General features: G+C 43.9%; 1 protein-coding gene across 1 annotated transcript in view; it reads left to right on the forward strand.

The window, feature by feature from the left end:
* The first annotated feature begins 4,930 nt into the window (after nucleotides 1-4,930).
* Nucleotides 4,931-27,790, forward strand: part of LOC141224329 (SH3 domain-containing kinase-binding protein 1-like) — an 87,538-nt gene continuing 64,678 nt past the window's right edge. Inside the window, exons 1-2 of the mRNA XM_073666906.1 lie at nucleotides 4,931-5,006; nucleotides 11,290-11,379. Of these exons, the coding sequence (XP_073523007.1) occupies nucleotides 4,931-5,006; nucleotides 11,290-11,379 (166 nt within the window). The remainder of the gene's footprint in view (nucleotides 5,007-11,289; nucleotides 11,380-27,790) is intronic.

Raw genomic sequence — 27,790 nt, forward strand, 5'->3', positions numbered from 1 at the left:
AGGGCATAAATATTCACCCCATCTCCATGCCCATGGGCGTGGAGAGAGGTTGAATATTCATGCCCTTTAACAGCGGGCACAGGCGATTCCGGCAACAGCAGGAGCCGCGCTGCGGCTACACTGTGTGCTGCTATTAAGGAGCGTGGGGAGCACTGAATATTCATTTTCTTTAGCAGCGGGGACAATGTAGGCTGCAGCGGGTGGCTGCTGCCTCCTGTTCCCCGCTCCTTCACCGCTACTGCTCCCCCCACACCCCACATATATATACACCCCCCCCCTTCAACGTTCGGACTATAAGACGCACCCCCCATTTTCCTCCATAATTTTGGAGGAAAAAAGGACTTCTTATAGTCCGAAAAATACGGTAAGTTGGCTTTTTGTCCACAGTATCTCCAACATGAATCAGAGTAGTCCACAAAGGCTTTCTTTAGTCTGGCTGTACAATTCCTCTTCTGGAAGATTATGAAAAGTTTTTAGGGAGAGGAAGTCTATCATTGATTCGTTTTCTGCTATTTTCTGCTTTGAATAATAATATTCGCTTCAGAAGAAGCCTGTATATTTGGTAGGGCAATTCCCCCTTTTATTTTTGAATAGTAACATTTTTGCAATTCTCTGAAACTTTTTTTGCCATCTATAATTTGACAGTTGTTTATGAAGAGATTTAATCCATATTTCTGGGACTAGGATAGGAATTGTTCTGAAAATATATTGTAATTTTGGTAGTATAATCATTTTGTAGATAGTAATCCTACTCATCCACGAAGTGTTAGATTTATCAAAGTTACCAATGCTTATTTGGATTTGCTTTTGCAATATGTTTAAGTTCTCATCTAGGATTTTATGTAAAAGGTTAGTGAATTTGATTCCAAAATAGTGATTATGGGATTTTTCCATTAATTTTGTAAATTGATAATCTAAGAAAAATATTAACATTTTTGATTTTTTTGGCATTTATTTTAGAATTGGAAACCGCTGAAATTTCTTTGATATTTGGGGTAATAACTCTTAGTGAGTTGATAGGGTCAGTAATGGAAATGAACGTGTCAACCGCAAATAAACTAATTTTATGTTGTCTAAAATTAAGTGGGATTCCCTTTATGAGGTTGTTGGTTCTGGTAATTTCAGCAAAGGGTTCCATTATGAGATCAAATAAGGGTGGAGATAATGGACTTCCCTGACGTTTACCATTAGTAATAGTAAAGGTTTTAGAGAGTAAATTGTTAATTTGGATCTTTGCTGAAGGGCATGAATAAAGAGCAGTAATAGTTTTAAGAATTTGTTCTTGAAATCCAAATTCGTTTAAAGTGGCGACCATGAAATCCCAGTTGATGCGAACAAATGTCTTTTCGGCTTCTAAAGATAGTAGTATGGAAGACAATTTTTGTTTTTCCACATATATAAGTAAATTTAAAAGTCTTCTTGTGTCATCTGAGGCTTGTCTTCCCTTAATAAAACCCTACTTTATCAGAATGAATTAGTATAGGCATAATTTTAATGAATCTTTCAGATATTAGCTTAGCGTATATTTTCAATGTCTGTATTTAGAAGAGATATCGGCCTTTGGTTCGACATCTCCTCAGAATTACTATTTTGTTTAGGTATAACAACAATGGTGGCTATTCGGGATTCATTTGAGAATAGGCCATTGTTGGTCGCTTGATATAACAGAAGTTAGGGGGTTAGAGAGATGATGTCTAAATAATTTATAATATTCGGTGGGTATTCATCAAGTCCGGGGGATTTATTTTCCTGCAATTTCTTGATGGCAATAACAGTTTTGTTAGTAGAGAAAGGGGAATTTAATCATTTAATTTGCTCTGAGTTTAATTGCGGGAGTTCTTCTGAAAGGAAATTATTTATTCATTTAATATTTAATTGGGTAGTTTCTTTATCGTCTTTCAGATTGTATAGGGAAGAATAAAATGTAGCAAATTGTTCCACTATAGCTTGCGGGTGTATGTAGTTGATTCCATCTTGGATTTAAGTTCAGCTCTAAGACTTATTATGGCAAAGTGAGTTTTTTTCCGTCGGATTTTGTTGTTGTTTTGCCACTGCCTTGCTAATCTTTTGGGTGATTTTTTTTATATATTTTCTTTTGTTTTCCTTTTGTGTTGTGCATTGAGTTGGATAAGGATCCCTCTAAGTACTGCCTTATGGACATCTCAAATACTAGTATTTGCGCAATAAAATAATGATGTAGCCACTTACGGTTAGACCTTTAAAATGAATTTACTCTGAGGGGTGTACTTTTCTTCCTTGTTCTGGATTGTGACCATTCTCGGACATATTCCGTCCGTCCTTTGGGTCTTGAATAAGGTTGGCTTTTCCATTGAAGAAGACTATGAGTCTAGCAGAAAAACACCACTATACGAAATGTTATTCGCTCTTAAGATGCTAGTTATGCCAGCAAAGGATTTTCCTAGCATATCTCTTTTGAGAAGTCCAGAAATATTTTTATTGACTGGTAAGGAGGAGGTAGATATTAATTTTTCTTTAGATAGTCCAGAAGGCGACCGGTCCTTAGTCTGGAAGAAATGTATTCTCGCAATCGCTTCTCTTGAAGTGTCTCCTGACAGAAAACTAGGTTTTGGTAGCATATGGGCTCTGTCTGTTGTCAGTTCTGCATTAGGAACCGATGGTAGTGTTTTATATATTAAGTCTTTAATATATGGAACCATTTGTGACGGGGAAACATTCTCAAGTATTCCCCTAAATTTTAGATTGTTCCGCCTGTTGCGGTCCTCTAAATCTGTAAGTTTTAATTTTAATGTTTTAACTTCGCTTTTAAGTAAACAATGATCCTTTTCCAAAGCGTATTGTGTGCCAGATATGGGGATTTTACTTTTTTATTTGTGTCATTGATTTTCTGATTAATATCTTTTCAGTATTGTATTTAGGCTTTGGAATCCATTGACCATAATTATGTTCAGTTGTTGAATGAAAGATGAATGGAGGTCTAGCAAGTATTTTTCTGATGGAGAAAGATTAACAGGTTTCTCTTTTATTAAAATTGTGTTTGCGTTGTCACTATATCTATTAATGGGTATCAGAATAGGAGACATATCAGGAGAAGTTGTATGGTCCCTTTTAGGTCTATGTTTAGAGGGGGTCAAATTGGGAGATATGTCCTCTGAACCATCATCTGTTTCAGATGAGTGTAAGTCCTTTTTATTATCATTGTTACCCTTTATGCCACTTGCCTGCTTCTTTCCTTTATTCCTTGTATGAGATCCACCTAATGTGAACGATGTGTCCATATTAATAGGGGCAGTACGGGAAGTATATGTAATAATATTATCAGACAGTTCCTCATCTTTGCCTGTCATCATTTATCTTGGAGCTGCGCTGTATGCTCAGTATCCAGAAGCTCTGCTATTAAACAGCGTGATTGCGGCGCGTTGCTAGTGTCTGTCAAGAGGGGATTCTCCAAGTGCAGGGACTTCTCCTGAGCTGGTAAGTAGCCCGGCTTCTGAATGACATTGGCGCTGCCCGCTCTGTTGCTGGCACGGCGCTCCGTGTCATTAGTGAGGCGTGCGGTGCTGCTCCGGGGTAGAGGGAGTTTACTCACTGCTGCTCTTCAGTGATTCCTGTCAGCGCTGGGCTTTTGCTTCCCACGGTGAGTTCCTTTCTTTTTACCTCAGGTGGAGGTAGTGGTCCCATTGGATCTTGATGGTGGGCCTCAGAGGTGGGTCCAGGACTATCTTGAAGGTCCAGGGGATTCTTCTTTTCTTTGTACAAGAAACAGTTGTTGCTCTAAACATTCTCTATCCATTTTTATTCCAGATGGATGTCAATGAAATTAAGAAATCTCTACAATCCAAATGAGAACAATGGACATGTCACAGCCCACATCAGAAGTCCTACAATCATGAACTTTTCTTCCCTCCAAGGCCAAAATACTTTTGGTGCCAAACGATCTAAAATTTGCCTCAAACGCGACAAGCACAACAGCCGTTCACCTACCAAGGACGCCCTGGTGACTTTTCTAGCTCTCACCCACGTGAATATCGGTGGACTCCACGTTGTGCTCAAGTGTTCCTCCTCGAAACTGCGCATGAAGGAAACTCCGGCAGTTTTACTTCAGAGTGGTACTTTTTTATGATATTTTTCCATGAATAAAGAGTATTTCCAATTGTCTGTTTACAAGCTTTATAATTTTATGGTTGTTTTTTCTTTCCTTTTTTATTACGTCTTTTATCTTGGATTTTCTGAAATCTCTGTGCAGCTGAGTAACCCTTTCCTGTCCTTTCTGTTACCTTCTGAGACATACTATATGGGTTTGGATCTCTGACTGGAAACGTTCATGTGCAAAGTACTGTTCATACAATGTGATGAAACGCTTTGCTTTTCACTGTACTTTACGAATGTGTTCCCTAAGAGAGAAAAGTATGGCGTTTACAGATAATTTGTGCCTTTTTTTAATTTTTGATTCCTGCAGAAACATAGTAGTTACAAGTTGGCCCTAACTACATTGGTGATCGGACCGGCCAGACGAAGCTTGTAGGGTAAGAACGCCCTTCTCCGGACGTCACCTGAGACAGGAGGTTCATAGGACTATTATAATAATAGAAAATGCAATAAAATAACTTAAAAATAAACTTTATCATTTAGGAAGTACGGTTACATTTATTTTAAAGAGACAGGATGCAAATTAAAAATACAAAAAAAAACGATTATCATTCTAGTAATGGAGGAAGAATTATAGATTTATGCTAAAAGTAAAATAAAGATGCAAATGGTTGGTGAGAAATAAGTGACCACATTGAATATTTCTTTAGATTCAGTAGTAATGGAATTCTAATTGGACAATACTTTACAATAGTTAAGTATGCATTACAAGGGATAGTAAATGTATTTTAGGATAGGGCTTTGGATTAGTTTACATTATCTTTCCAAGTAATGAAATAATAAGAAGCAATGAAGAAAGACAATGATTGTGAAAGCCAAGGCGTCCCATGTTTACAAGCAGCTGAGATTTCTGAATTTCACTCTAGTGGTGACGTTTGGTACTGCGTGCAGCGTATTTGAAGCCACTGGATAGAGTACAACAGAGACCTCTAGTGGTACAAATTGTAAAAGACATGTTATACGAATGACTATATTTTTAATTGCATAGTGCGCAAATGTTTAAATCAAAAACAGCAATATAAGTATATACTGTATTGATGTCCAACATGTTATAGAAAAAATGTATAACAAAACCCAAAAATAAGCATTAATAATCATATTCGTAGACAAACTGGTTAAGATTCTACTCAAAATAGCTTCTTGTGTTGGAGGCGACAATTGTGTGGATTATCGGTGTTGCCATGAGGTCGGTTGCTGCACTTGTATTATTAGACTTGCCTCTTTAGGTTGCAAGAATGAAGAAGATGCTGAATATGTCTCATTTTCTGTCATCCTCGAGTGAACGCAGATGGGAAAGTATAGAAGATAAATCTAATGTGACATGTCTCTCCCATATTTATATGTGACGTTGCCCTTTCTCAAGCTGCACCCCACATGGGGTCTAAGAATCAGGACAAACCCCTAGAAATCTGGGTGCTTGAGTGTTGTATGTATATATACAATAAAATGTCTTTAATTCAGCTTTGATGGGACCTGAGAGGTGACAGATGAACTAATACACTGGATTATTGGACTGCCATGTATATGTTGTGGATGAACTCTACCTAGAGAATCTCTAGGAAGAAAGTCCAATGTACAGGTCAGATGCCAGATAATCAGAACTTCTGGACTATCGGATGCCCGATTAAAGGGATTTTGTTGTATGTATATATTTCATCATTTGTATGTAAAGTTAATGTGCAACCAAGTGATCTCAGTGAGAGCAGTGCATGGGGTTATAAGGAATTGGTGACGTTTATATAGATGTAACCCATTTTGTATATCACGGTATAACGACGCACTGGTTTTTGCCGTCACTCGCTGTTTCCGTAATTGGCAAATACCACAAGTCAGTGCAGACGATGTGAAGAGGTGGAAGATGACATTACTGCTGAGAGAGTTACGCTAGTTTGTCATAGCATGGAATGAATGTCCCATCATTACAACATGTTATACTTACAGGAACGTCATTGTGTTACCAGTGTATGTTCCTTATTATAAGTTATCACTTCACTGTCATTTATACTCATCACCCAAAACTAAGTGTGAATTATGTTTTACATTTTTTGCTCCCCTTCTCCTATTTTGAGCAAATAAAACTACAGTCTCTTGGCTCGTACAATCGATTCCCTGCATATTTAGTGATGCTGTTTTTAACTTGGATTTTGATAATATCTCTGGTATTTATGTCTTGTCACTTGCCACTCTGTTGTAAGCTTCATAATGAAACAGAATGTTTTTATATGGATGTGCTGTCATTGTGTGATTTATTTTTTCCATGAGCCGTGATGTGTCCAAATAGAATATCCAAACTATTCAGAAAGTGGCCGGACAAGGGGATTTGGAGGATGGTTACTAATACAAAATGTAGATGATAGATAGATTAACAAAAAAAGGAGCTGGAAAGCATAAAGAAAGGCTCCAGCACACAGACTGCAACCCACCAAGCTATGGCACATAAGTCAGCGAAAAAGAGGGTAGCACTTTATAGAAAATTACATCAAAAATGGTGTATTTATTGGCCCATGTGAACAGGTGGAAATGCTTCAGCTCAAAAGCAAGTGGATTTTCAACGTAACTAAACAAGCCTCATCGGGTCTAAGAAATCTATGTAATAATGTGAACAGCTTGTATTGTGGAGTCTGCTCCACTTCAGAGTTATCACATATATTGGGAATAACCCTTTCCCGTCTAAGGTAGTTTTCACCTTCCTGACCAGGCCAAATTTTTTAAACCAATGTGCTATTTTATGTGGTAATAATTTTTTTCTTGACACGTTGTATTTTATGTTAGTGGTAGATTTAGGTTAATATGATTGGCATTTATATTAAAGAAATAGAAATTTGATGCATATATTTTGAAAAAATCTCCATTTTTGAACTTTGAAATTTTTATGTCCCTAAAAACTTTATTTTTGTGCCATACTGCAGAATTTTTTTAAATAAATAACATTTACCATATGTCTACATTAAATACGCTCTATTTTTAATTGATATTTTTTTGTTAGGATTTTTTATAAGGGTTAAAAGTTTAGCAGTAATTTTTCTTTTTCTCAATGAGATTTCCAAACTCTCTTTTTTTAGGGGCCCTTTACACATTTGAAGTGATTTTGAGGGGCCTATGTCACGTGTACCCCTCAAGATATTCAAAACTGTATTGAGAAATTTTGTATACCCCACAGGGCTTCATGCTGTTAAATGAAAAATTACTTTTTATGCACAAAAATGTTACTTTAGCTCCCAATTTTGTCATTTCAGTAACGGAGCAGAAGAAAATAGACAATTAATTTTGGGCCAACACCCCACATGTGGCTGGAAGATACTTTTTGGATAAACGGCAGGGCTTGAAAGGCAAGGAGCAAAATTTTACATTGGAGCACAATTTTGGCTGGAATAGATTCCATATGCCATGTCACATTTGCAGAGCTCCTGAGGTGCCCAAAGAACGGAAAGCCCCTAGAAAAGGCCCCATGTTAGTTACTGCATTCCTCAAGGAATTCAACTAAGGGTATGCTGGCCATTTTAGATCCAAAGATGCTTCACAAAAGTTTATAACATTGGAACAAGAAAAATGTTTTCTATGAAAATGTTACTTTAGCCCCAAATGTCTCAGTACACTGAAATCCCATAAGAGGCTGAAACCTATTTTTGGGGCCCATAGCTGGGTTCAGAAGGAAAGGAGCGCTATTTGGCCTTTGTTAAGCTATTTTGGAAGAGATAGACTATAAACATCATGTTACATTTGCGGAGCTCCTGAAGTGCTAAAATCCAAAACCTCCCACAATTACCCAAATTATAAAAACTACACCCACTATGAATTCATTTAGGGGTGGGGTGAGCATCTTGAACCCACAGGCATTTCAGAGAATTTTATAACACTAGGCCTTGAAAAAGAAAAAAAAAGTTTTTTTCCACTAAGATGTTGAAGAAGCCACAAATTTTCATTTTTACAAGGGTAACGTTGAGTACATCAATACTCCATATGTGGTCGGAGACTACTCTTTGGGCTCAGAAGGGAAGAAGCGCTATAAAACTTTTGGCTCACAATTTTACCTGGAATAGATTGCAGATGACATGTCACATTTCAAGAGCCCATAAGGTGAGAAACCCACAAAAACTCCCATAATTGAACCCATTTTGGAAACTGTATCCCTCAAGGAATTCATTTCTGGGCGTAGTGAGCATCTTAAGCCGGGTGACAAGTCACTAAACACTTGGAGGTGAAATTGAAGGATGACATTTTTTCAACCAAAATGTTGGTTTAGCCCCAACGTTTTGCAAGGATGACAAGAAAAATTGGACCCTATAAATCATAATACAATTTTCTCCTGAAAATACAAATCTCCAGTATGTGGCCAGAATGGTTTGGGGTGCCATGTCACATCAGCAGAACGCCTGATGTACCAGAAAAGCAGAAACCCCCAAAGTGACCACATTTAAAAAAAAAACTGTACCGTTCAATGAATTTAGAGGTATAGTGCACATGTTGACACCATATGTGTTTCACTGAATTTTATTAATTTATCAGCAGGAGATTATCACAGCCTGACTAGGTCTCATGTGCAGGCCAGTCAGGTTAATCTGTGTAACCCCGCCCCTACCACTGATTGGCAGTTTTCTGAAACTGTACAGTGTACATAGGAAGCTGCCAATCAGCGGTGGGGGAGGGGTTACATCGAGCTCAGCATTTATAGCGCTGCTATATCAACAGCAGATAAAGCATGGATTATATCAAAACTGTACCAAGCAGTCCAGTCAGTGATACATTGCTTGAATCAGGCTTTCTTGCTCTATATTATGCTGCTTTCAGATTACATAGCAAAAACCTGCCGTCAGATTCCCTTTAATAGTGTATATAAGTAATAAGTTGCTTGTAAACTAAAATTTGGTTATACTTTTTTGTTGGTGCCTTAAGTTTTATTCAGTTGAGGCTTCTCTGTGTACATTTAGAAGCACATTCATTTAGACTGGCGTTACGCACATAAGTTTTAATGAAGGGGCTTGCTGGAGTACAATGTGCCTTATTCATTAAGTAGAGTATGACTCTTCATGGACTAGGTGTATCTGATAACCAGCATGCGCTGTAGCCAAACGTGTCCTCCAATTAGTGACTGGAGTACACTTCTGGAGTAAGTTACACCACTAGAGTGGTATAATGTATCATGATTTGAGTAGCCGCGCCCCGTCCATATCCTGCACATTCTATCTCATAATAGTGGAGCTGGCGTTTATGCTAAACATTGCAACTTATTAAGGAGTAGTGATGAGCGAGCACTAAAATGCTCGGGTTCTAGTTGCTCGAATCAAGCAAATTGGAATGCTCGAGTGCTCGACCCCAGCAATGAGCCTAATTTAAGTCTATGGGAAACTCGAGCATTTTTTCGGTGGCACCCCCTCCACCCCGGAGGTCTGCAGGGGGCCAAAAACTGTCCATGCTCAAATGGCATGGGAACAGCATGGGGAAGACCCCTGGAAGCATCTCTGACTCCCAGGTCACTGCTGTGAACAATGTTGTCAGAGTATTACCCCACTTTTACGGATTCACAATGAAACATACAAAAACTAAACCAAAATGGATTTTCGTGGGAAAAATGTCAAGGAACATCCTTTCCAAGGTAATGACTTGTATATAAGGCAAAATAAATAACCAAAAACAAAAATGCTCCTCAATGCGCCCTTGTGAATAGCTTCACTGACACACTGCTACAAACTGTAAATGGAAGACAATATTTTACACGATCGCTACAAATGGCTGGATTTGTACCGCAGTTATATGTGATATGTCTGATGGACGCCTACTGTTTTAAATAGCGGGCTTGTAGTTTCCTATTATTCACAGCGACCACGTGTGAATAGCTTCACTGACAAACTGCTACAAACTGTAAATGAAGGATAATATTTTCCACGTTCACTACACATTTCTGAATTTTTATCGCTGTAATATGGGATCACGTCTGATGATGGAAAAGATCTGGCTGTATTCTGCAGTGCTAACAAGCAAATGGAGAAGTAAAATGGTGTACTCTGGATTGCTTTTTTAAGCAAATGATCAGGATTAACATAAAAAAAAATAGCTCTGGCCCCTGATATCTGGGGCTATGTCTACGGATATCTGTAACAGCAGGAGCAGACAGAACGTGCAGTGGACCCTCTTGTGCTGTGTACACTGCCACAAACCCTGCCTGCCTGCCTAACTCGTGCTATCAGGATTAATATATGCAGCTGGATTAGTCCTCAGAAGAACTGTTAGTTCAGATGGATATATATATATACATACTCCTGGAGTACCACTACCTATATGTAACTATTACACCGCCAATTCTCTCCCTCACACAGCAGGACCTCTCCTTACTCTGCCTGTTTCCGGGATAGGCTTTGATGAGCATAGCGGCGCCCGGTCTTATATAGACTCGATGACGCTATTCGGCCAGCCAATCACTGTAATGCCACAACCAACATGGCTACGACATTACAGTGTGTGGCAAACAATCCCTGCATGGTCATTGGCTCTCTAAAGAGAGCCAAACATGCATGGCGGGGAACAGAGCTCCCGCCCGAGCAACCCCGAAAATACTCGCCGAGCATGTCGAGCAGGGTGATGCTCAGGCGAGTACCGAGCAGTGGTGAGCACGCTCGCTCATCACTGTTAAGGAGTTTTACACAATTTCAACATAAACCCCTTAATGAATCAAGCCCTTAGTCTATATAAGGGTTGTCCACTACTAGGACTAACCCTTCTCAATTACTGTTTCCATGAAGTAAAGTAATAGCAGCTATACTCACCTCCGGTGGTGGCGCCATTCCAGCTGGATCACTGAGGGGCTCCTGCAGGAACTGAGCAGTCAATGTCTTTGATCCTAGCTGTTATCTTTAATTTACCTCTTTGATGCCGCAACCTATAGTAACAGTGGCATCTAGGTTGTTAAATAAAGTTAGGGGGCTTTCTTAGTCAATAAACCTACACAATGGCCCCCACAGCTGCAATGTTAAATCATGCCTCGCAGCATCGCGCAATGAAGCAACCAGGTTCACGTTCTGTATAGGGACTAAAATAAAAAAAGTAAAACAATAAAATAAAATGTTTATAAAAAAAATAACATACATCCCTGTTCTTTGATGTGGACTTGGGAACTGAGCTGGCAGATGACGGCTGTGTTATTCAGCTATCATCTGCTTCTAACAGTTGCGAATGGAGGGAAGCTCCACCTGCGGCTGCTACACCCCCCCAGCATCTTAGTGCACGCTGCCTTAGATCTTATCTTTATGGCACAAGGTAATGGAAATCTTTGACAATGACGATATCTTTTATAATGTAACCTCTGAATCTATTGTCTATTATTACCTTTTCTTGTTACATGTTATACCTACTATTGTCACTGACTTACCTTATAAGGTTATTACCTTGAAAGCCACATGTTATACCTACCTTTGCTATCAATGCTCCTTATGTGAAGGTACCTTTTGATACGATCTATGCTTGGTTTTTTACCATTATATTACCTGGCCGGCAGCTTACACTCACATTTGTGATACAATCTATGCTGGTTTAGGGATGTTAGTCTCCTTGCAGGATCTTTACCATCTCATCCTGCCTCTGTAGCTGTCCTCTCCTATCCCCAACCCCTCCCCTCCTTTCCTTATTTATTGTCTTTGTATAACTTTAAATATCATTCAATAAAATTTATATTTTATGATACAAAATCGCTTTTATGTCATTTTGGGTCTACCAACAGGCGGATTGAGATACAAATTGTTATGATCTGCTACAGAGACTAAGGAAAGACAGGAGATCTGTCCCTACAATAGAACTAAACTAGATCCCTACGATGTAACGGGGAACCTGATCCTGCGATCAGACCCGCTAAAGTCCTCGGCTAGTCTGTACGAAGACCTATAGATGTGAGGGAGGTATCCCTACAAGAACTAGGGACTGGGATAAGTTGGACACCTCCTAGCAGAAATAGTAGCAGTCAAAGACAAACACACAACAAAAAGCATAGAGGTCAGAAGACCTAGCAAAACTAACAGAGAACGGCAACAGAGCACCAAGCTAGCTCAAGAGTAGTAAATACAATGAAGTCCAGCAAGGCAAGGAGGGCGGAGCCGGATTAAATAGGCAAAAATTGTCATGTGACCAGCAAACTCAAAAAAACCTAACAGGAGAGTTCTAACAGTACCCCCTGTTCTAAGAGGATTCTCCGGATCCCCTAGGCCCAGGCTTACCAGGAAACCTCCTGTGAAACGCTCTGACAAGTCTGGAAGCAGAAACATCATCCGCCCTCACCCATGAGTTATCCTCAGGTCCTAAACCCTTCCAAGCGACGAGATACTGCAAACTCCCTCTATACTGTCTAGAATTTAGGATGCGGGAAATTTCATATTCCCCGTCCTCCACCACCGGAGAAACAGTGGCAGAGGCGTCACCATCCGACACATCAGCTTTTTTCAATAGAGAAACATGAAACACCGGGTTAATCTTCCAGGACGTAGGAACCTCCAACCTAACAGCAGATTGGTTAACTATCTGAAGCACCTTAAAGGGCCCTACGAACTTGGGACCCAATTTTTTAGAAGGAATCCTCAATCGCAGATTCTTAGAGGACAACCAAACCATGTCACCAACAGCAAACAAAACCTCTTGCCGTTTCCTATCAAAGTACCTCTTAGATTTTTTGTTAGCCTCCTGAAGATTACCACGCACATCCGTCCAAACTCTCTCCAAATCACCGGAAAAGCTCTCCTCCTCAGGCACAGCCGAAACCAATTTGGAGAATGACCCAAAAGACGGATGTCTCCCAGAACAACAAAAAAAAGGCGAACACCCAGCAGAAGAGGATGTATGGTTGTTAAGAGCAAATTCAGCAAGTGGCAGAAACTCAGACCACCCCTCTTGATTGTCTGCCACAAAACAACGCAAGAACTGCTCAACATCCTGGTTCTTCCTTTCAGTCTGGCCATTAGACTCAGGATGATATCCGGATGAAAACGACAAATGAACTCCCAACCTGTCACAAAAGGCACGCCAAAAACGAGCCACGAACTGAGGTCCCCTATCAGAAACAATGTCAGTAGGAACACCATGTAGTCTGACAATTTCCTTGACAAAGGCCTTAGCGAGTGTCTTAGCGCAGGGCAGTTTGATGAAGGGAACCAAGTGACACATCTTGCTAAAACGGTCCACGACCACCCAGATGACCGTGAAACCTTCAGAGGGGGGAAGGTCAGTAATAAAGTCCATAGCCAGATGTGTCCAAGGTGCACTAGGAACCTCCAGAGGGCAAAGCAACCCCGCAGCAGGAGCATGCGAAGACTTGGATCTTGCACACACAGTACATTGGCGCACCCACTTAATGACTTTCTTCTGCCATCCAGGCCACCAAAAACTGCGACCCACAAGTCTCTTGGTCTCAGAAATTCCTGGATGACCTGCCAACCGAGACTCATGACACTCAACAAACAAATCTCTCCTAAAGGTCCTAGGCACAAACAACCTCCCATGGGGAGTGTTAGATGGGGCATTCTCCTGATCTTTAAGAATCTCATCCTCCAAAACGGAGTCCAAAGCAGCAATCACAACACCTTCTTGTAAAATGGTCTCCTCTTCCTCCTCAACACCGACCATGGGAGAAAAGCTGCGAGACAAAGCATCCGCTTTAACATTCTTGGTACCCGGGATGTAAGTAACGGAAAAATTAAACCACGAGAAAAAAAGTGCCCACCTAGCCTGACGGGCATTCAAGCGCTTGGCAGCATCAAGATAGATCAGATTTTTATGATCAGTGAAAACCTGAATGGGAAATTCAGCACCTTCCAAGAGGTGACGCCAGTGTTCAAATGCGAGTTTAATCGCCAGCAATTCCCGATTACCAATATCGTAATTAAGATCAGCCTCAGAAAATTTCTTTGAAAAAAAGGCACAGGGATGTACTCCATCCTTGTTTTCCTGAGACAACACCGCACCGACCCCCACCGAAGAAGCATCAACCTCAACCAAAAACGGCTTAGTCACATCAGGCTGCATAAGGATGGGAGCAGAGGTGAACCTCTCCTTTAGAAACACAAAAGCTTCAATGGCCTCAGAAGTCCACTGAACCGCATTAGCACCTTTCCTGGTGAGATCGGTCAGTGGTTTGACAATAATAGAAAAATTTTTTATGAATTTTCAGTAATAATTGGCGAAACCCAAAAACCTCTGTATCGATTTCAAACCAATAGGCCTAGGCCATTCCTGCACAGCTTGAACTTTAACCGGGTCCATCTCAAAACCTTCACTGGAGATAATGTAGCCCAAAAAACTAATTCTCTGTACAGCGAACTCACATTTCTCCTGCTTAGCAAAAAGCGAATTGTCCATTAATAACTGTAATACCTCACGTACGCTCCGCCAATGAGACTCCAGATCAGGCGAATAAATCAGAATGTCATCCAAATACACAACCACATTTTTGCCGATTAAAGGTCTAAGGATGTCATTAATAAGATTCTGAAAAAATGCTGGAGCATTGGTAAGACCAAAAGGCATAACCAGGTTCTCAAAATGACCCACAGGAGTGTTAAAAGCAGTCTTCCATTCATCACCCTCCTTCATGCGCAACAAATTGTATGCCCCCCGGAGATCAATTTTAGAGAACCACTTGGCCCCCACTAACTGGTTAAATAAATCAGGAATCAATGGCAGTGGGTAAGGATTGCGTACAGTAATTTTATTAATCTCACGAAAGTCCAGACTAGGACGTAAACCGCCATCTTTCTTTTTTACAAAATAAAATCCAACAGCCACAGGAGACTTGGAAGGCCTAATGTGACCGGCGGCCAAGCTTGTCTGTATGTATTCCTCCAAAGCCTTTCTCTCAGGAATAGTCAGATTAAATAAACGACTTTTAGGAAGAGTCGCTCCAGGGACAAATTCAATGGTACAATCATAGTCTCTATGGGGAGGCAAAATTTGCGACTCCTCCTCAGAAAAAACTCTCCAAAAATCCTGAATAGGTACAGGTAATTCCCCTTTTTCCACAGCAGCAATGCGCCCATTACAACACTTGTCATAACACTTAGGGCTCCAGGACTTAATTTCATTGGTAGACCAATCCAATACAGGATTGTGCAATTTTAACCAGGGTAACCCCAATATTACTGGAGAAGGCAAATTATCCAATACCACCAAATCCAAATTCTCTTGATGAATACCATTAATAGTGAGGGGAAATTCACAGACCTTGTGAGTAACACTCTTCAAGGGAGAGCCATCAACAGAAACCACAGAAATAGGGGATGACAAAGTTTTAGGTTCTAATCTAAGTTTTTCCAAGAATCCCCCATCAATCACATTCAGAGTAGAACCACAATCCAAAAATACCCGAAATTCAATGAATTCATCCTGAGCAGCAGTAGTGGCAGATAGGAATACTCCCTTAGAATTTAAACAGGCAATACGGGCATGACTGACCATTTTTTTTTCTTTCTTCATACGAAGCACACAGCTCTTAATAAAATGACCAAGATTTCCGCAATAGAAGCACAAGCCTTCAGAAAGCCTGCGGTCTTTTTCCTGAGAGCGGGGTGCCATCGCCCCAATCTCCATCGGCTCTCCATTGTCAGCACAGACCCTCTCAAGACTCGGAGTTGACATAGCAGAGGATTTGCTTTCATTAATCCTTGCACGCAGTCTCCTGTCCACCCGTATAGCTAATTGCATTGCCTCCTGCAAGTTTCCAGGTGTGGGATAAGCAATCAGTAAATCCTTAACCCTTTCACCTAGCCCTGCAAGAAACAAGCTTTTCAAAGCTGAATCGTTCCACCCCACCTGGGCAGACCACCGACGGAAGTGAGAACAATATTTTTCCACATTACCCGATCCCTGCCTCAAACGTCTTAATTCAGACTCAGCAGATGAGACACGATCAGGATCATCGTACAACAAACACAAAGCAGAAAAAAAACTATCCACTGATCTAAAGCACGGATCACTAGGTTGGAGAGAGAAGGCCCATCCCTGAGGATCTTTGCGCAAAAGTGACATTATGAACCCTATGCGCTGTGACTCATCACCAGAGGATCCGGGTCTCAAACGAAAATACAATAAACAAGCATTTTTAAAAGAAAAAAAATCTTGTTGTTCGCCAAAAAATAAATCAGGCAGACGTACCTTTGGTTCAACAAAATGTGCTCCAGGACAGCTACTCACGTGTTGTTGGAGCTTGACCACCTCCAGAGAGAGTCCCTGCAAGCGTTGAGCCAAATCTTGAACCGAGACCATGATGGAAAACTGGAGGTCTTTCCTTAGAGAAATTTTTATTTATTTTTTTTTTTTTCTTTTAGGGCTGGACTTACTGTTATGATCTGCTACAGAGACTAAGGAAAGACAGGAGATCTGTCCCTACAATAGAACTAAACTAGATCCCTACGATGTAACGGGGAACCTGATCCTGCGATCAGACCCGCTAAAGTCCTCGGCTAGTCTGTACGAAGACCTATAGGTGTGAGGGAGGTATCCCTACAAGAACTAGGGACTGGGATAAGTTGGACGCCTCCTAGCAGAAATAGTAGCAGTCAAAGACAAACACACAACAAAAAGCATAGAGGTCAGAAGACCTAGCAAAACTAACAGAGAACGGCAACAGAGCACCAAGCTAGCTCAAGAGTAGTAAATACAATGAAGTCCAGCAAGGCAAGGAGGGCGGAGCCGGATTAAATAGGCAAAAATGGTCATGTGGCCAGCAAACTCAAAAAAACCTAACAGGAGAGTTCTAACACAAATAGAGGAGATTCTACCCCTATATTTAACCTCTTCTTCCCAAAATAGTTTACACATAGGGTTGCCATGACAGCCTTGGGTCTGCTGAACACGCCAGTGCTTGTCATGACAGTACTCCTTTGAACACCAGCCTATGGAGAGTAGGAGACTGTGATTTTTGATATATAAAGAAGCAGGGCTGTCATCAGGAATTTCAGCACCCCATTCTGGCAAAATTTTCGAGCCCCCTTGAAACTCCACCCCAGCTCCGCCTCCATCTCTTGAATCTTCCACACTCCCACCACCCAATCTTGGAAAAACTCCACTTCTGCACCACGTCCTTACAAATCACACATTAACAGTTCCCATCAAACACTATATCACATACATAGCCAGCAGCTTTTGTTTTGGCCAAAAGATTTTTTAAGCCTGCCACCACGACAAGGTAGACTCCTTTGGCAGGGCCCTACTCTACTCTAACCTATTAAACATTTCCTAAAATATCCAATTCTCTGTTTAGTGATATTTTCTTTATTTTTCTTTAAGGGAATGTGTCACATACATTTTTAAACTAATTGAAATCAGATTGTGATAATTTTTTATAATCTGTATTTCTGATTGCAGATTATTGTATTCTGTTTTCTGTACATTTATGGAAGCTGCTCTCTTGCCTATTTGGAGATATGGACATTAGACATTATAGGGGACTCTATGTATTTCCTTGGGACAGTTTTCTTTACATGTTCTTATATTTAGTGACATGCAGATGTCATTGTGCAGGAAAGGGGAAAAGGTGAGCTGTGACACTACCTAATGTGAATGTTGGATTCTGTTATCTCTCATTGTAATCCTGCTTGTTATAATAATGAGGTGACTGATGAAAAGGGATCTCTTCTGGATGTGTCAGTCTATTAGAAAAGCAGTTTCTGAATATTTATTATTTTGTGATATAAGGGGTGACAAACTTTAAAGTAAATTCTTCCAAAACTTTAAGCTATGATTAAAAGGATTGGCCATTTTCTGGTTATTGTTGACCAATGTGTTTGAGATGATGATAAGGCACTTACTAATATGGCCTTTCTTGAATTTTGGCACTAAATATGAGATATGGGAAATAGAAATATAGTCTATGTTGAATTTTGTCACTAAGTGCCTTTTATTCCTCTCACAAACACATTGGTTAACAATAACCAGAGAGTGGTCAATGCCCTTAACATAAAAGCTTCGGAACACATTCCCACTAAACATTTCGCTCTTTTTCATAAGAGTCATTTAGTTAAATCCTTTGGTCAATTATGTAAAGTGCAAATTATAGTGTCAGTAACAAAACAAACAGAAAACAAAACAATGACAAGATGTATAACCAATTAATACAATGAAAATAAGGTCATTTTGTGAGGTCAGGAAAATGCAATATAAAAACAAGAAACAGTATTGCACACGATCTAAGGAACTGAGCCCTAATAATAAATGGGTATTCCCATCTGGGGCACTGATAGTACATCGCTGGGTCAGTCAGGTGCAGGTCCCACAACTGAAACATTACTAACTGATCTGTTACATCTCTCTAATACTAGGACTTTGGGTCAGTAATCCGGCAGTCAGGCTAGGATACTCATCCATAATACAGGGGAACATTCATGGCATAAATACACTAATGTAAAACTGGCTGCAATGTAGAAGATGTGAAGATGCAAATTGACATATGTGGAACAGGCAGTCGTCTTACCTTCTGGTTAGCAAAATCATTAATCAGGTCTTTAATATTCAGGCGTCTGGAGAGCTCATGCTCAATTGATAGAAGGGCTAGGCTGTTCAACCGTTATTCTGTCATTGTAGGACGCAGATAGTTCTTTACCAATGAGAGATTGCTAAATGCTATCTGTACTTCTGCTACTGAAAGTGGTAGGATGCTAAAAATTCTGAGTGCAATACACACCTCTCCATATATTCCTTGAAGCTTGAATTTGTAGATGGCGTTTAGTAAATCCAGTGGACCCATATTTTCTGTAAATGTACCTTCATAAACTTTCCGAAGATGTTGCAGCTCAGAAAGTAACGATGATGTTTAGATCCTTAGGGTATGCAGAGATCAATTCTTCAGTGGATGCCACCAGATTTTTTTTCACTAATTGTCCTCACCTTAAGAGCTGGAGCAAACAACTTGCAGACATATTCCATTGATCTGAGGCGCTGGTGAAAATGAGAAATTATAGTGTCCATTGCCACAAGAAGGCCATTAGCTTTGAAGTGCTCTTCAGGATTTGCAGCTTCATGATGCTTTGACTTTCTTTGGCACTATTGTTGAGCATTCAATAGGTCCTTTGCAATCTGGAATCTGCTACCAAACCAGCTTCAGAAAGCAGAGTGGGACACTTTTCCCTGAGTAATATCGTTTCTTCAGAGAGAGGTTTAAGGTTGGCAGCTCCAACTTCCAAAAGAGACAGATCTAGATTGTAGTATTTTTTTTCTCTCAAAAGTCGTAAGAACTTTTACCCAAAATGTTGCTAAAATCACTGCCCTGAAAGACAAAAAATAGTCTTGGACATCTTCAGCTTCTGAATGTGCATCATTTGTAAGTTTTCCGTAAGAAAGAACTTCATCAAGAAACTTCAAAATGCTTGGCAGCCTCTATTCTTGAGCTCCACCGGGTGTCACTTAGACCATGTAAAGGCCTTCCAACTGCATCAAGTTGGAAGACCGTTGCTAAACAGAATGTATAGCCGGTTTAGGCTTCCAAAAAAGTCTTCATTTCAGGACAGCTTGCAACAGCATGAACACCCACAAAGTTTATAGAATGGGCAGTACAAAGACAAAAGAGAGCCCTTGGAAATTTCACTAGAATTTTGGCCCTTACACCTTTAATCCTACCAGACATGTTTGCTCCTTTATCATATACCTGGCCTCTGCAGTTTTTAGGTCAATGGCATGCTCATTCAGTCTTGATATAACCATGTCCTCAATTTCTTCTCGTGTCTTCTGAAAAAAAAATGTATGTCTCTCTGGAGACATACCTCAAAAGTACAACGCTCTGTTCAGTGCGTGAGACATCTGAAGTAGCATCACAAATAAAAATAAATAGCTTCTTTCCTATCTGAAAATATGGCATCCAGGACATGTTTTCTATAAATATTTATAAATTTATTTTGTATTGTCCAAGATAGATAATGAGCTGGAATTTTTTTGCTTTTCTTGACTAACCTTGAATTTTCTAGATGCTCTTTTAGTACACTGTCATATTGTGACAGGATTTCCAAAGTTCCAAGAAAATTGCCGTTATGTAGATCTCAAATTCTCTGCAATATTCCCCTGAAAGCCATGTTGCATTAACCTAATTGCAGTGTCGCATCCAAAAGTCTTTCTAGAAGAGTCACGAGCTTCTCCGCTTCCTTCGCTAAACTTCATTGCATCTCAAAGTCAACAGCATGGCCACCTAGGGCATTTTGGAGGGTTCTCCAACTCCAGTAGTGCTTCCTGTTCTGTGCAATATGTTCATGCTCTGGTAACTTGAGGTACAGGCGATTCCATTTGAAAACCAAAGGATTAAAACCTTCTTTCCGATAAAGTCTGCTCCCAGTCTTGATTCTCTGATCAACAGAAAATGCCATGCACGCTACACAATACATTGCTTTCTTACTTGGGCTCCATGTTAGCCAATCCCTGAAAAAATGTTCATGCCCATTAGATGACTTGGCATATAGGAGAAAGTCACTAAAAGAACGGTCATCAACATCCTTAGGCAGAGATTGTACTATCTGCTTCAATACTTCGTTATTAGAAAGCCCTGAAAATACAATCTTCTCCCTTTCCTTGTCCATGATGACATCTGGCCACATTGCTGGGTCTTTCCAATCGATTTCTTCTCCTTGTAATGTTACATGAATGCACTCCTCTGAAGAAAACGACTCTGTGTAGTAGAGGCGAGAGAGCCTTTAAGAGAACTCTTACATGATGCTTCAAAGATGGAGAGAGATTGCCATCTGCTGTCCAGACACAGTCAAGCGGAACCAAGATATACAAGAGAAGTTGAAGAGAGAGCAGATTTAGATGCTGGACCCGGTCAGGTGACTTCCAGGAAGGAGTTCCTGGAGATAAGAGGCCAGCGCGCCAAGCCTGAGGAGTTTTTGGCGCCAAGCAGCAGAGAGGAGCAGACGTGCTCCCTGTATGCTGAGAAGACCTGCGTGGCAGGCCTAAGCCGGAGGCCTGCCAGGTGCCATAGCCGGGCAGCGGTGGATGAGCTCCGGATCCCTCACAGATGTGACCCAAGTGCTGTACCTACTGAGGAGAGTCGGAACCTGCTTGCGGTGCTGAGTGAGTTCGCGGAACCCGACGTCGCCCGCCGACAGACGAGATCTGGACCCCCCTATCCCCGGCTTGAGAGACTGCCTCCAACGGCCAGGAAGAGAGGAGTTGAGAGACTGCTGAGCCAGTAAAGTCACGCCAGTGAAAGCAGAAGAGCTGCATATGACGCGCCCCTGGGCCTGTGTCGCGCTGCGTTGCGCACGCGGGAGCTTACCCGGAGCCGGATCTGTTTAGGGTTGTAGTCTCGTGGCGGTGACCCGGTCCGTGCCCAGGGAGTCAAACTGGACGGCAGTCTGTTAGCGGTAGAAAATGGTTGATGACTACGCCACCCGTTGAATGCAGCCAGGGGGCTGCTGCTGCAGGGCAGACCGCTGAGGCCGGTGGAAGGATGGTGCAGCGTGATAGTATAACCCCCAACGGGAGGGGTATGGCCTCAGGGCAGCCGACGTGGATGATGGGGGTAGCAGGAACCACTCAGAGACGGTATGGTAGCGTTCAGGGTCTTTACTGGTAACAACGATAGACCCTCCCGGAGTACTTGCTAGCGAACGGGGCCTGGTCAGTCCTTGAGCAGATGGGATCTCCCCTGGCCAGGCGTAGTTGTAGGCCTCCCAAGCTGACTGTACTCTTCTGGCTAGCTTGCTAGAAGCTGATGTAAGTAGCCCACGTCCCTGAGTGTACCGTGTGGTGCTCACCCGTATGGCCGGTGACTCGGGGCCTCCTAATGGCTTCCGCTCCACGATGGCGGTGCTGGTCCCACGCGTGTGACCGGGCCTTCGGGCTTCTGGGCCAGGGGACCTGAAATCCCCTGCCTGACGGATTCTGCTGCTGGGTAGAAGTTAGTCCCCACAGCCTCGGACTCCGGGTCCGGTAAAGAATCTTCTTAGTCAGGGCGAGCTCTTTAGCTGCCAGCCCCTGACTCCTTGTGACTCTGCTGCTTCCTATGCTGCTCTTGTCTCTACTCTTCCTGGACTCACTAACCCTGCCTCAGCCCCGGGTTTATACAGGGGAAGTTCTTCCCCTCCCAAGGCTGGGCAGGAGGTGTGGCATGCACAGGATCCCTGACCAAAGGACCTCCCACCTGCTCTCAGACGTAATATCTCTATCACTGTGACAACCAGACCCCTGGGGTGTCACACTCCCCCCTAGTGAAATTTAGTACTCCGGGACTAAACACTTTTTAGAAAAATATAACAAGGTATATCAAAGAACAATAAAATACAATAAGGAAACACAATAAGATGGTCACGGATGTCCGCAACCGGGTGCAGTCTTTGAAGAAAAGCAAAGGTGTCCATTTCACCAACACAGGGAGACGTAACCAGGTAGGGGTCTGTCCTACCCCAAGTCCTTAACAGTCTCTAGTCCATCCTGGGTTACGCTCCAACTATATACAAAGGATTCCCGGTAAATCCACCGAAGACTCCTAAAAACAACTAGAAACACAAAATTACACACAAGCAACAATAAACAGGTAAACATTGTAAAACAACTTAAACATTTAGATCCTCCAACGTGCGGGTAACTGGCCTCTAGTGGCCCTAGTGGACCTACGGAGCTGACTGTCTGGCCCTGAACTACAGGGTGTAGGAGCTGTCAAGGGTAAACTGGGCAGCTGTCTACCGGCTCTTTGTCTCACTAGGGGTACGGCAGGCTCACTATAAGCAGAGGGTGGATTCTCCTGTTCCGCTTGGGTGGAGTCTTCTGCCTCCTGGACCGGCTGCTCTTCCAGCTCTACCCGTTGCTCCGTAGGTTCTTGGGATGATGGTTGGAGGAAGGTGAGTACGGGTACCACAACTGCACCATTGACTTGAGTCCAAGACCGAGGGAAGTCCCCGAGCACGGTACTAACCATATCTTCCCTTTCTTCCACGGGTCGATGGTCTTCCTGTTCCTCCTCAGGGTTCCTCAGTTGTTCGGGGCACTTCTTCAGGTGGTCCCGGGATACAATGGCTGTGGTTTCCCCTCCATCTTTACTGATGGTACAGACCTTCGGGTTCTCGTGGCTTGAGGGCAGTACGGTGTACGGGTCCTTCTCCCACTGGTCGTCCAACTTGTGGAGCCGTCTCTTCCTCTTCAAGACCTGCTCTCCGGGTACCAGGGGAACAGCGGGAGCATACTGGTTGTAAGTCTTCTCTTGTCTTTCCCTAGCCTGACAGAGACTTCGCTCCACGCTCTCCTGTACTTTCCGGTACTGCTGCTGCCTCTCTGTGTCCCAGTCTGTTTCTGGTGAAGTGTCCTCGGGCGTCAGGACTCCCATTTCCAGGTCAACAGGTAACTTACCAGGTCTTGCCCTCATTAGGTAAGCCGGGGTACAGTTGGTGGAACCTACCGGGATGTGGTTGTATAGGTCCACCAGATCGGGCAACTTCTCAGGCCACAGACTGCGTTCTTCCAGGGGCAACGTTTTTAGAAGATCCATTACCACCTGGTTCATTTTCTCACAAAGTCCATTAGTTTGCGGATGGTAGGGTGTCGTCCTTATCTTCCGGCAGCCATACAGATTGCAGAATTCCTGGAAGACCTCCGCTTCAAAGGCAGGTCCCTGGTCCGTCAGCACTTGGTCCGGGTACCCGTGTGGACGGCAAAAGTGCTGCTGGAAGGCTCTAGCTGCTGTTCGAGCCGTTAAGTCCTTGACGGGGACGACAACCAGAAACCGGGAGTAATGATCCACGATGGTTAACGCGTAGACGTAGCCACTTCTGCTGGGGGTCAGTTTTACATGATCCAAGGCTACCAGTTCCAACGGTTGCCGGGTGACGATGGACTGCAGGGGAGTCTTCTGGCTGGCCCGGTCCTTCCTTCTCAGATTGCACGGGCCACAGTCTCTGCACCACTTCTCGATGGTTCCCCTCATGCCTACCCAGTGGAACCGCTCGCGCAGCAGGAACTCCAGCTTTTTCCACCCGAAGTGTCCAGCTCCGTCGTGGTATGCCTCCATCACCATGGCTGCGTCTCTTCGTGGCACCACTACTTGCCAGAGTAGTTCATGCGTCCTGGAGTTAACCATTCTGCGGCACAACTTCCCCTTGTAAAGGAACAGTCGACTCTTCTCTGCCCATAGTTGTTTGGCTTCCTCTGGAGCGTCTGATTCCAGGCTAGCCTCCGGGCGAGTCAGCATCTCCTTCACCAGTCGGACGGCAGGGTCGCTGTCTTGCGTTTCCGCCCAGTTGTAGTGAGGTAAGGGGTTCAACGTAGCAGCCTGCTTACTCCTTACCCGGTGGGAATACTGGATAGTCCCATGACGGTGGAACGCAGGGAGTTCAACTTCTTCCAGTCCCTCCGGATCTTCTCCTCCGTCCGGCAGGTTGGGCATCCTGGACAGGGCGTCCGCGTTGGTATTGGAGCGCCCTGCCCGGTATTTAATTGTGAACTCGTAGTTGGACAGACGGGCCATCCACCTCTGCTCCAGGGCACCGAGTCTTGCCGTGTCCAGGTGTGTCAACGGGTTGTTATCCGTGTATACGGTGAACCGGGAAGAAGCGAGGTAATGCCTAAAGCGCTCGGTGACTGCCCATACCACGGCCAGGAACTCTAGCTTAAATGAGCTGTAATTTTCGGGGTTCCTTTCGGTGGGTCGCAGTTTTCGGCTGGCATAGGAGATTACTCGTTCTCTCCCCTGCTGAATCTGGGACAGTACGGCTCCTAGCCCGATGTTACTGGCGTCGGTGTAGAGGATGAAGGGCTGGCTATAGTCCGGGTACGCCAAGATTTCATCCCCCGTGAGGGCCATCTTCAGCTGGCGGAAGGACTCTTCTTCTAGCTTTTCCCATTTGAAGGGCGGCTTCTGGTTCTTGGCCTTCCGGGACTGGCCTATCAGGAGGTCCTGCATAGGTGCTGCCTTTTTGGTGAAACCGGGAATAAACCTTCGGTAGTAGCCTACCAACCCTAGGAACTGCCGCACTTCTTTTACGCTGGAGGGGCTTGGCCATCCCTTAATTGCGGTGATCTTATCGGGGTCGGGAGCCACTCCGTCAGCGCTCACCACGTGTCCCAGATATTGCACCTTTGGTTTCAGGAGGTGACACTTGGAGGGTTTCACCTTTAGGCCGTAACTCGCCAGAGCTTCGAACACCTCCGCCAGGTGTTTCAGGTGGTCCTCATAAGTTTTGGAGTATACGATGACATCGTCCAGGTACAACAGGACCGTCTCGAAGTTTCTGTGGCCCAGACAGCACTCCATTAATCGTTGGAAGGTTCCTGGGGCGTTGCAGAGTCCGAACGGCATGCAGGTGAACTCGCTAAGTCCCATCGGGGTGGTGAATGCGGTCTTCTCCCGGTCCGCCTCTGCTACAGGAACCTGCCAGTACCCGCTAGTGAGATCCAAGGTAGAGAAGAAGTTAGCAGATCTTAAAGCAGCCAATGACTCCTCTATCCTTGGTAAGGGGTACGCATCCTTGTGTGTGATACGGTTGATTTTCCGGTAATCTACACACATCCTCATGGTGTTGTCTTTCTTTTTGACTAAAACTAGTGGGGCTGCCCAGGGGCTACAGCTATCCCGGATTACCCCAGCCTCCTTCATGTCTCTAAGCATCCCCTTGGCGTGTTGGTAATGTGCAGGGGGTACGGGTCGATACCTCTCTTTTATGGGAGGATGATCTCCCGTGGGGATGCGGTGTTCTACCCCCTTGACTCGCCCGAAGTCTAACGGGTGTTTACTAAACACTCTCTCATACTCTTGAACCACCCGATAGACTCCTTGTTTCTGGTGTGAGGGAGTGGAGTCAGTACCCAGATGTAGTTGCTGACACCAGTCCTCCATGTCTTTCTTAGAGCCGTTACCTTCCTCCGGGTGAGATGGAGGCAAGGGTTCCACAGATTGTATAGAATTTTGATTAGTGGTATATAATTTGGCTAGCGTGGCATACCGGGGCAGGTACACTTCCCTCTCCCCGATATTTATTATGCGAACGGGCACCCTCCCATGGCGTACATTGACCACCCCCCGTGCTGTCAAAATGGTGGGCCTACTGTCTGAGTAAACTGGTTCTACCATTGCCTGGTAATCTCTACCTCTCAGACCAATAGCTGCCCGGCACCAAATCATCATTTCACTTTTTGGGGGCATGGCAATAGGAAAAGGGTCACACATTCTTACGCTACCAATCTCACCGCCGGAGAGTTCCACTTGTTGCCGTTGCATCAGTGCCCGGATCTCTTTCTGGAGCACCCGCTGCTCGCCGGAGCTGGCATTCTTGGCAACCTGCTGTAAAAGGAAAATCACCTCTGCAAGACAATTTTCAATTACATTAGTTCCTAGAGTTATTTTTGGGTGACTCTCATGTTTGTCAATATCTACAATGATCAGTCCCTGTGCGGCCAGTTCGACTCTACCAATTTTGATGGTCACCTCTTTAAATCCGATCTGTGGCACGGGCTGACCATTGCTGGCGATGATACTCAAGTCGTCGTCAGGGTAGCGGGTAATATCCGAGTCATTCCAGTACTGCTTGAAGAGCACGTACGGGATGGTGGTGACCTGTGACCCGGTGTCCAGTAGGGCACTCATGGGAATGCCATCCAGTACCACAGGCAAGACTGGACGTCCTCCCACATATCTGTCGCGCCAGTTCGATGGGCCTGGTGATCTTTTTCCTGGGGGTTGGCCCTCTACCCCAGGTTGTGCCCGTTTAAAGAACAGTACCTTTCCATATGTCCGGGTTGATTGCAGCGGCGGCAGATGGGTCGTCCGTCCTCGCTGTATCGGTCACTGGGTCGTCCTCTGGCCGGTGGGGTCCTCCTTGGTCGACGCCACGGGATGTCCTCCGGTCCGGATGCCAGCTGGATCTTCCCTGGAGTGGAAACCTGTAAAGACTGCACAGTTCGGGTTAGCGCAGCAACGCTTTTAGCTAGCTCTTGGACCTGATGGTGTAGGTCTGGAGCCGGGTCATTGTCCAAAGCCTGCGCATCAGCTCCCACAGGCCCTGCTGACAAGGGCGTTGCCTCCTGGTAGTAAGTGGTAGTGGGGCGTCTGTGGGTCACAACGCCACCTGGTGCCGGTTCTCGGAGCACCCGGATGGCTCTGTCCTTGAACTGTGCAAATTCTAGATGAGGGTCCTGTAAGGCCATTGCCCGCAACTGGGTGCGGTGGGCATTGCAATATAAACCCTCTATAAATTGTTCGGTCAACAGCCTGTCCTCGTTTCCCACTCCATTAGGGTCGGTCTGCTTAATGGCCCTCAGGGCCTCTTGTAGGTTGAGTGCATAGTCCCTTATACTCTCATGCGCTCGCTGCTTGCACCCGTAGAATCTAAGTTTAATCTCGGCTGAGGTGCGGGTATCAAAGGTGTCCTTCAGCCGGGTTAGTATCCCTGCGACAGTCTTCCTCCCAGGTGGCCAGGATTTTACTTCCCTTTTGGCTGCCCCAGTTAGTTGGGCCACCAGGATGCTCACTTTTTGCTCTTCTGTGAGGGGGTACACCTGGAAGAGGCTATCCAGCTTTTCTCTAAAGTCATGCAGGGTATGTGACTCCCCTGAGTACTGGGGTAGCCAAGCTGCTCCCGGGATATAGGGCATGGTGAAGGGCATAACTGCAACAGCGGTAGCGCTGGCGGGGGTTGAGGCAGTGGAGCTCTCCTCCGTATCCGACATCTTCCTCCCCCCTAGTGGACCGTGGCCTACCTTGCGATGATCCTGTTCCGTAGGC

Source organism: Phyllobates terribilis, unplaced genomic scaffold, assembly GCF_046119375.1.
Source record: "Phyllobates terribilis strain yellow unplaced genomic scaffold, ASM4611937v1 Scaffold_390__1_contigs__length_1800157, whole genome shotgun sequence".
Lineage (NCBI taxonomy): Eukaryota > Metazoa > Chordata > Amphibia > Anura > Dendrobatidae > Phyllobates > Phyllobates terribilis.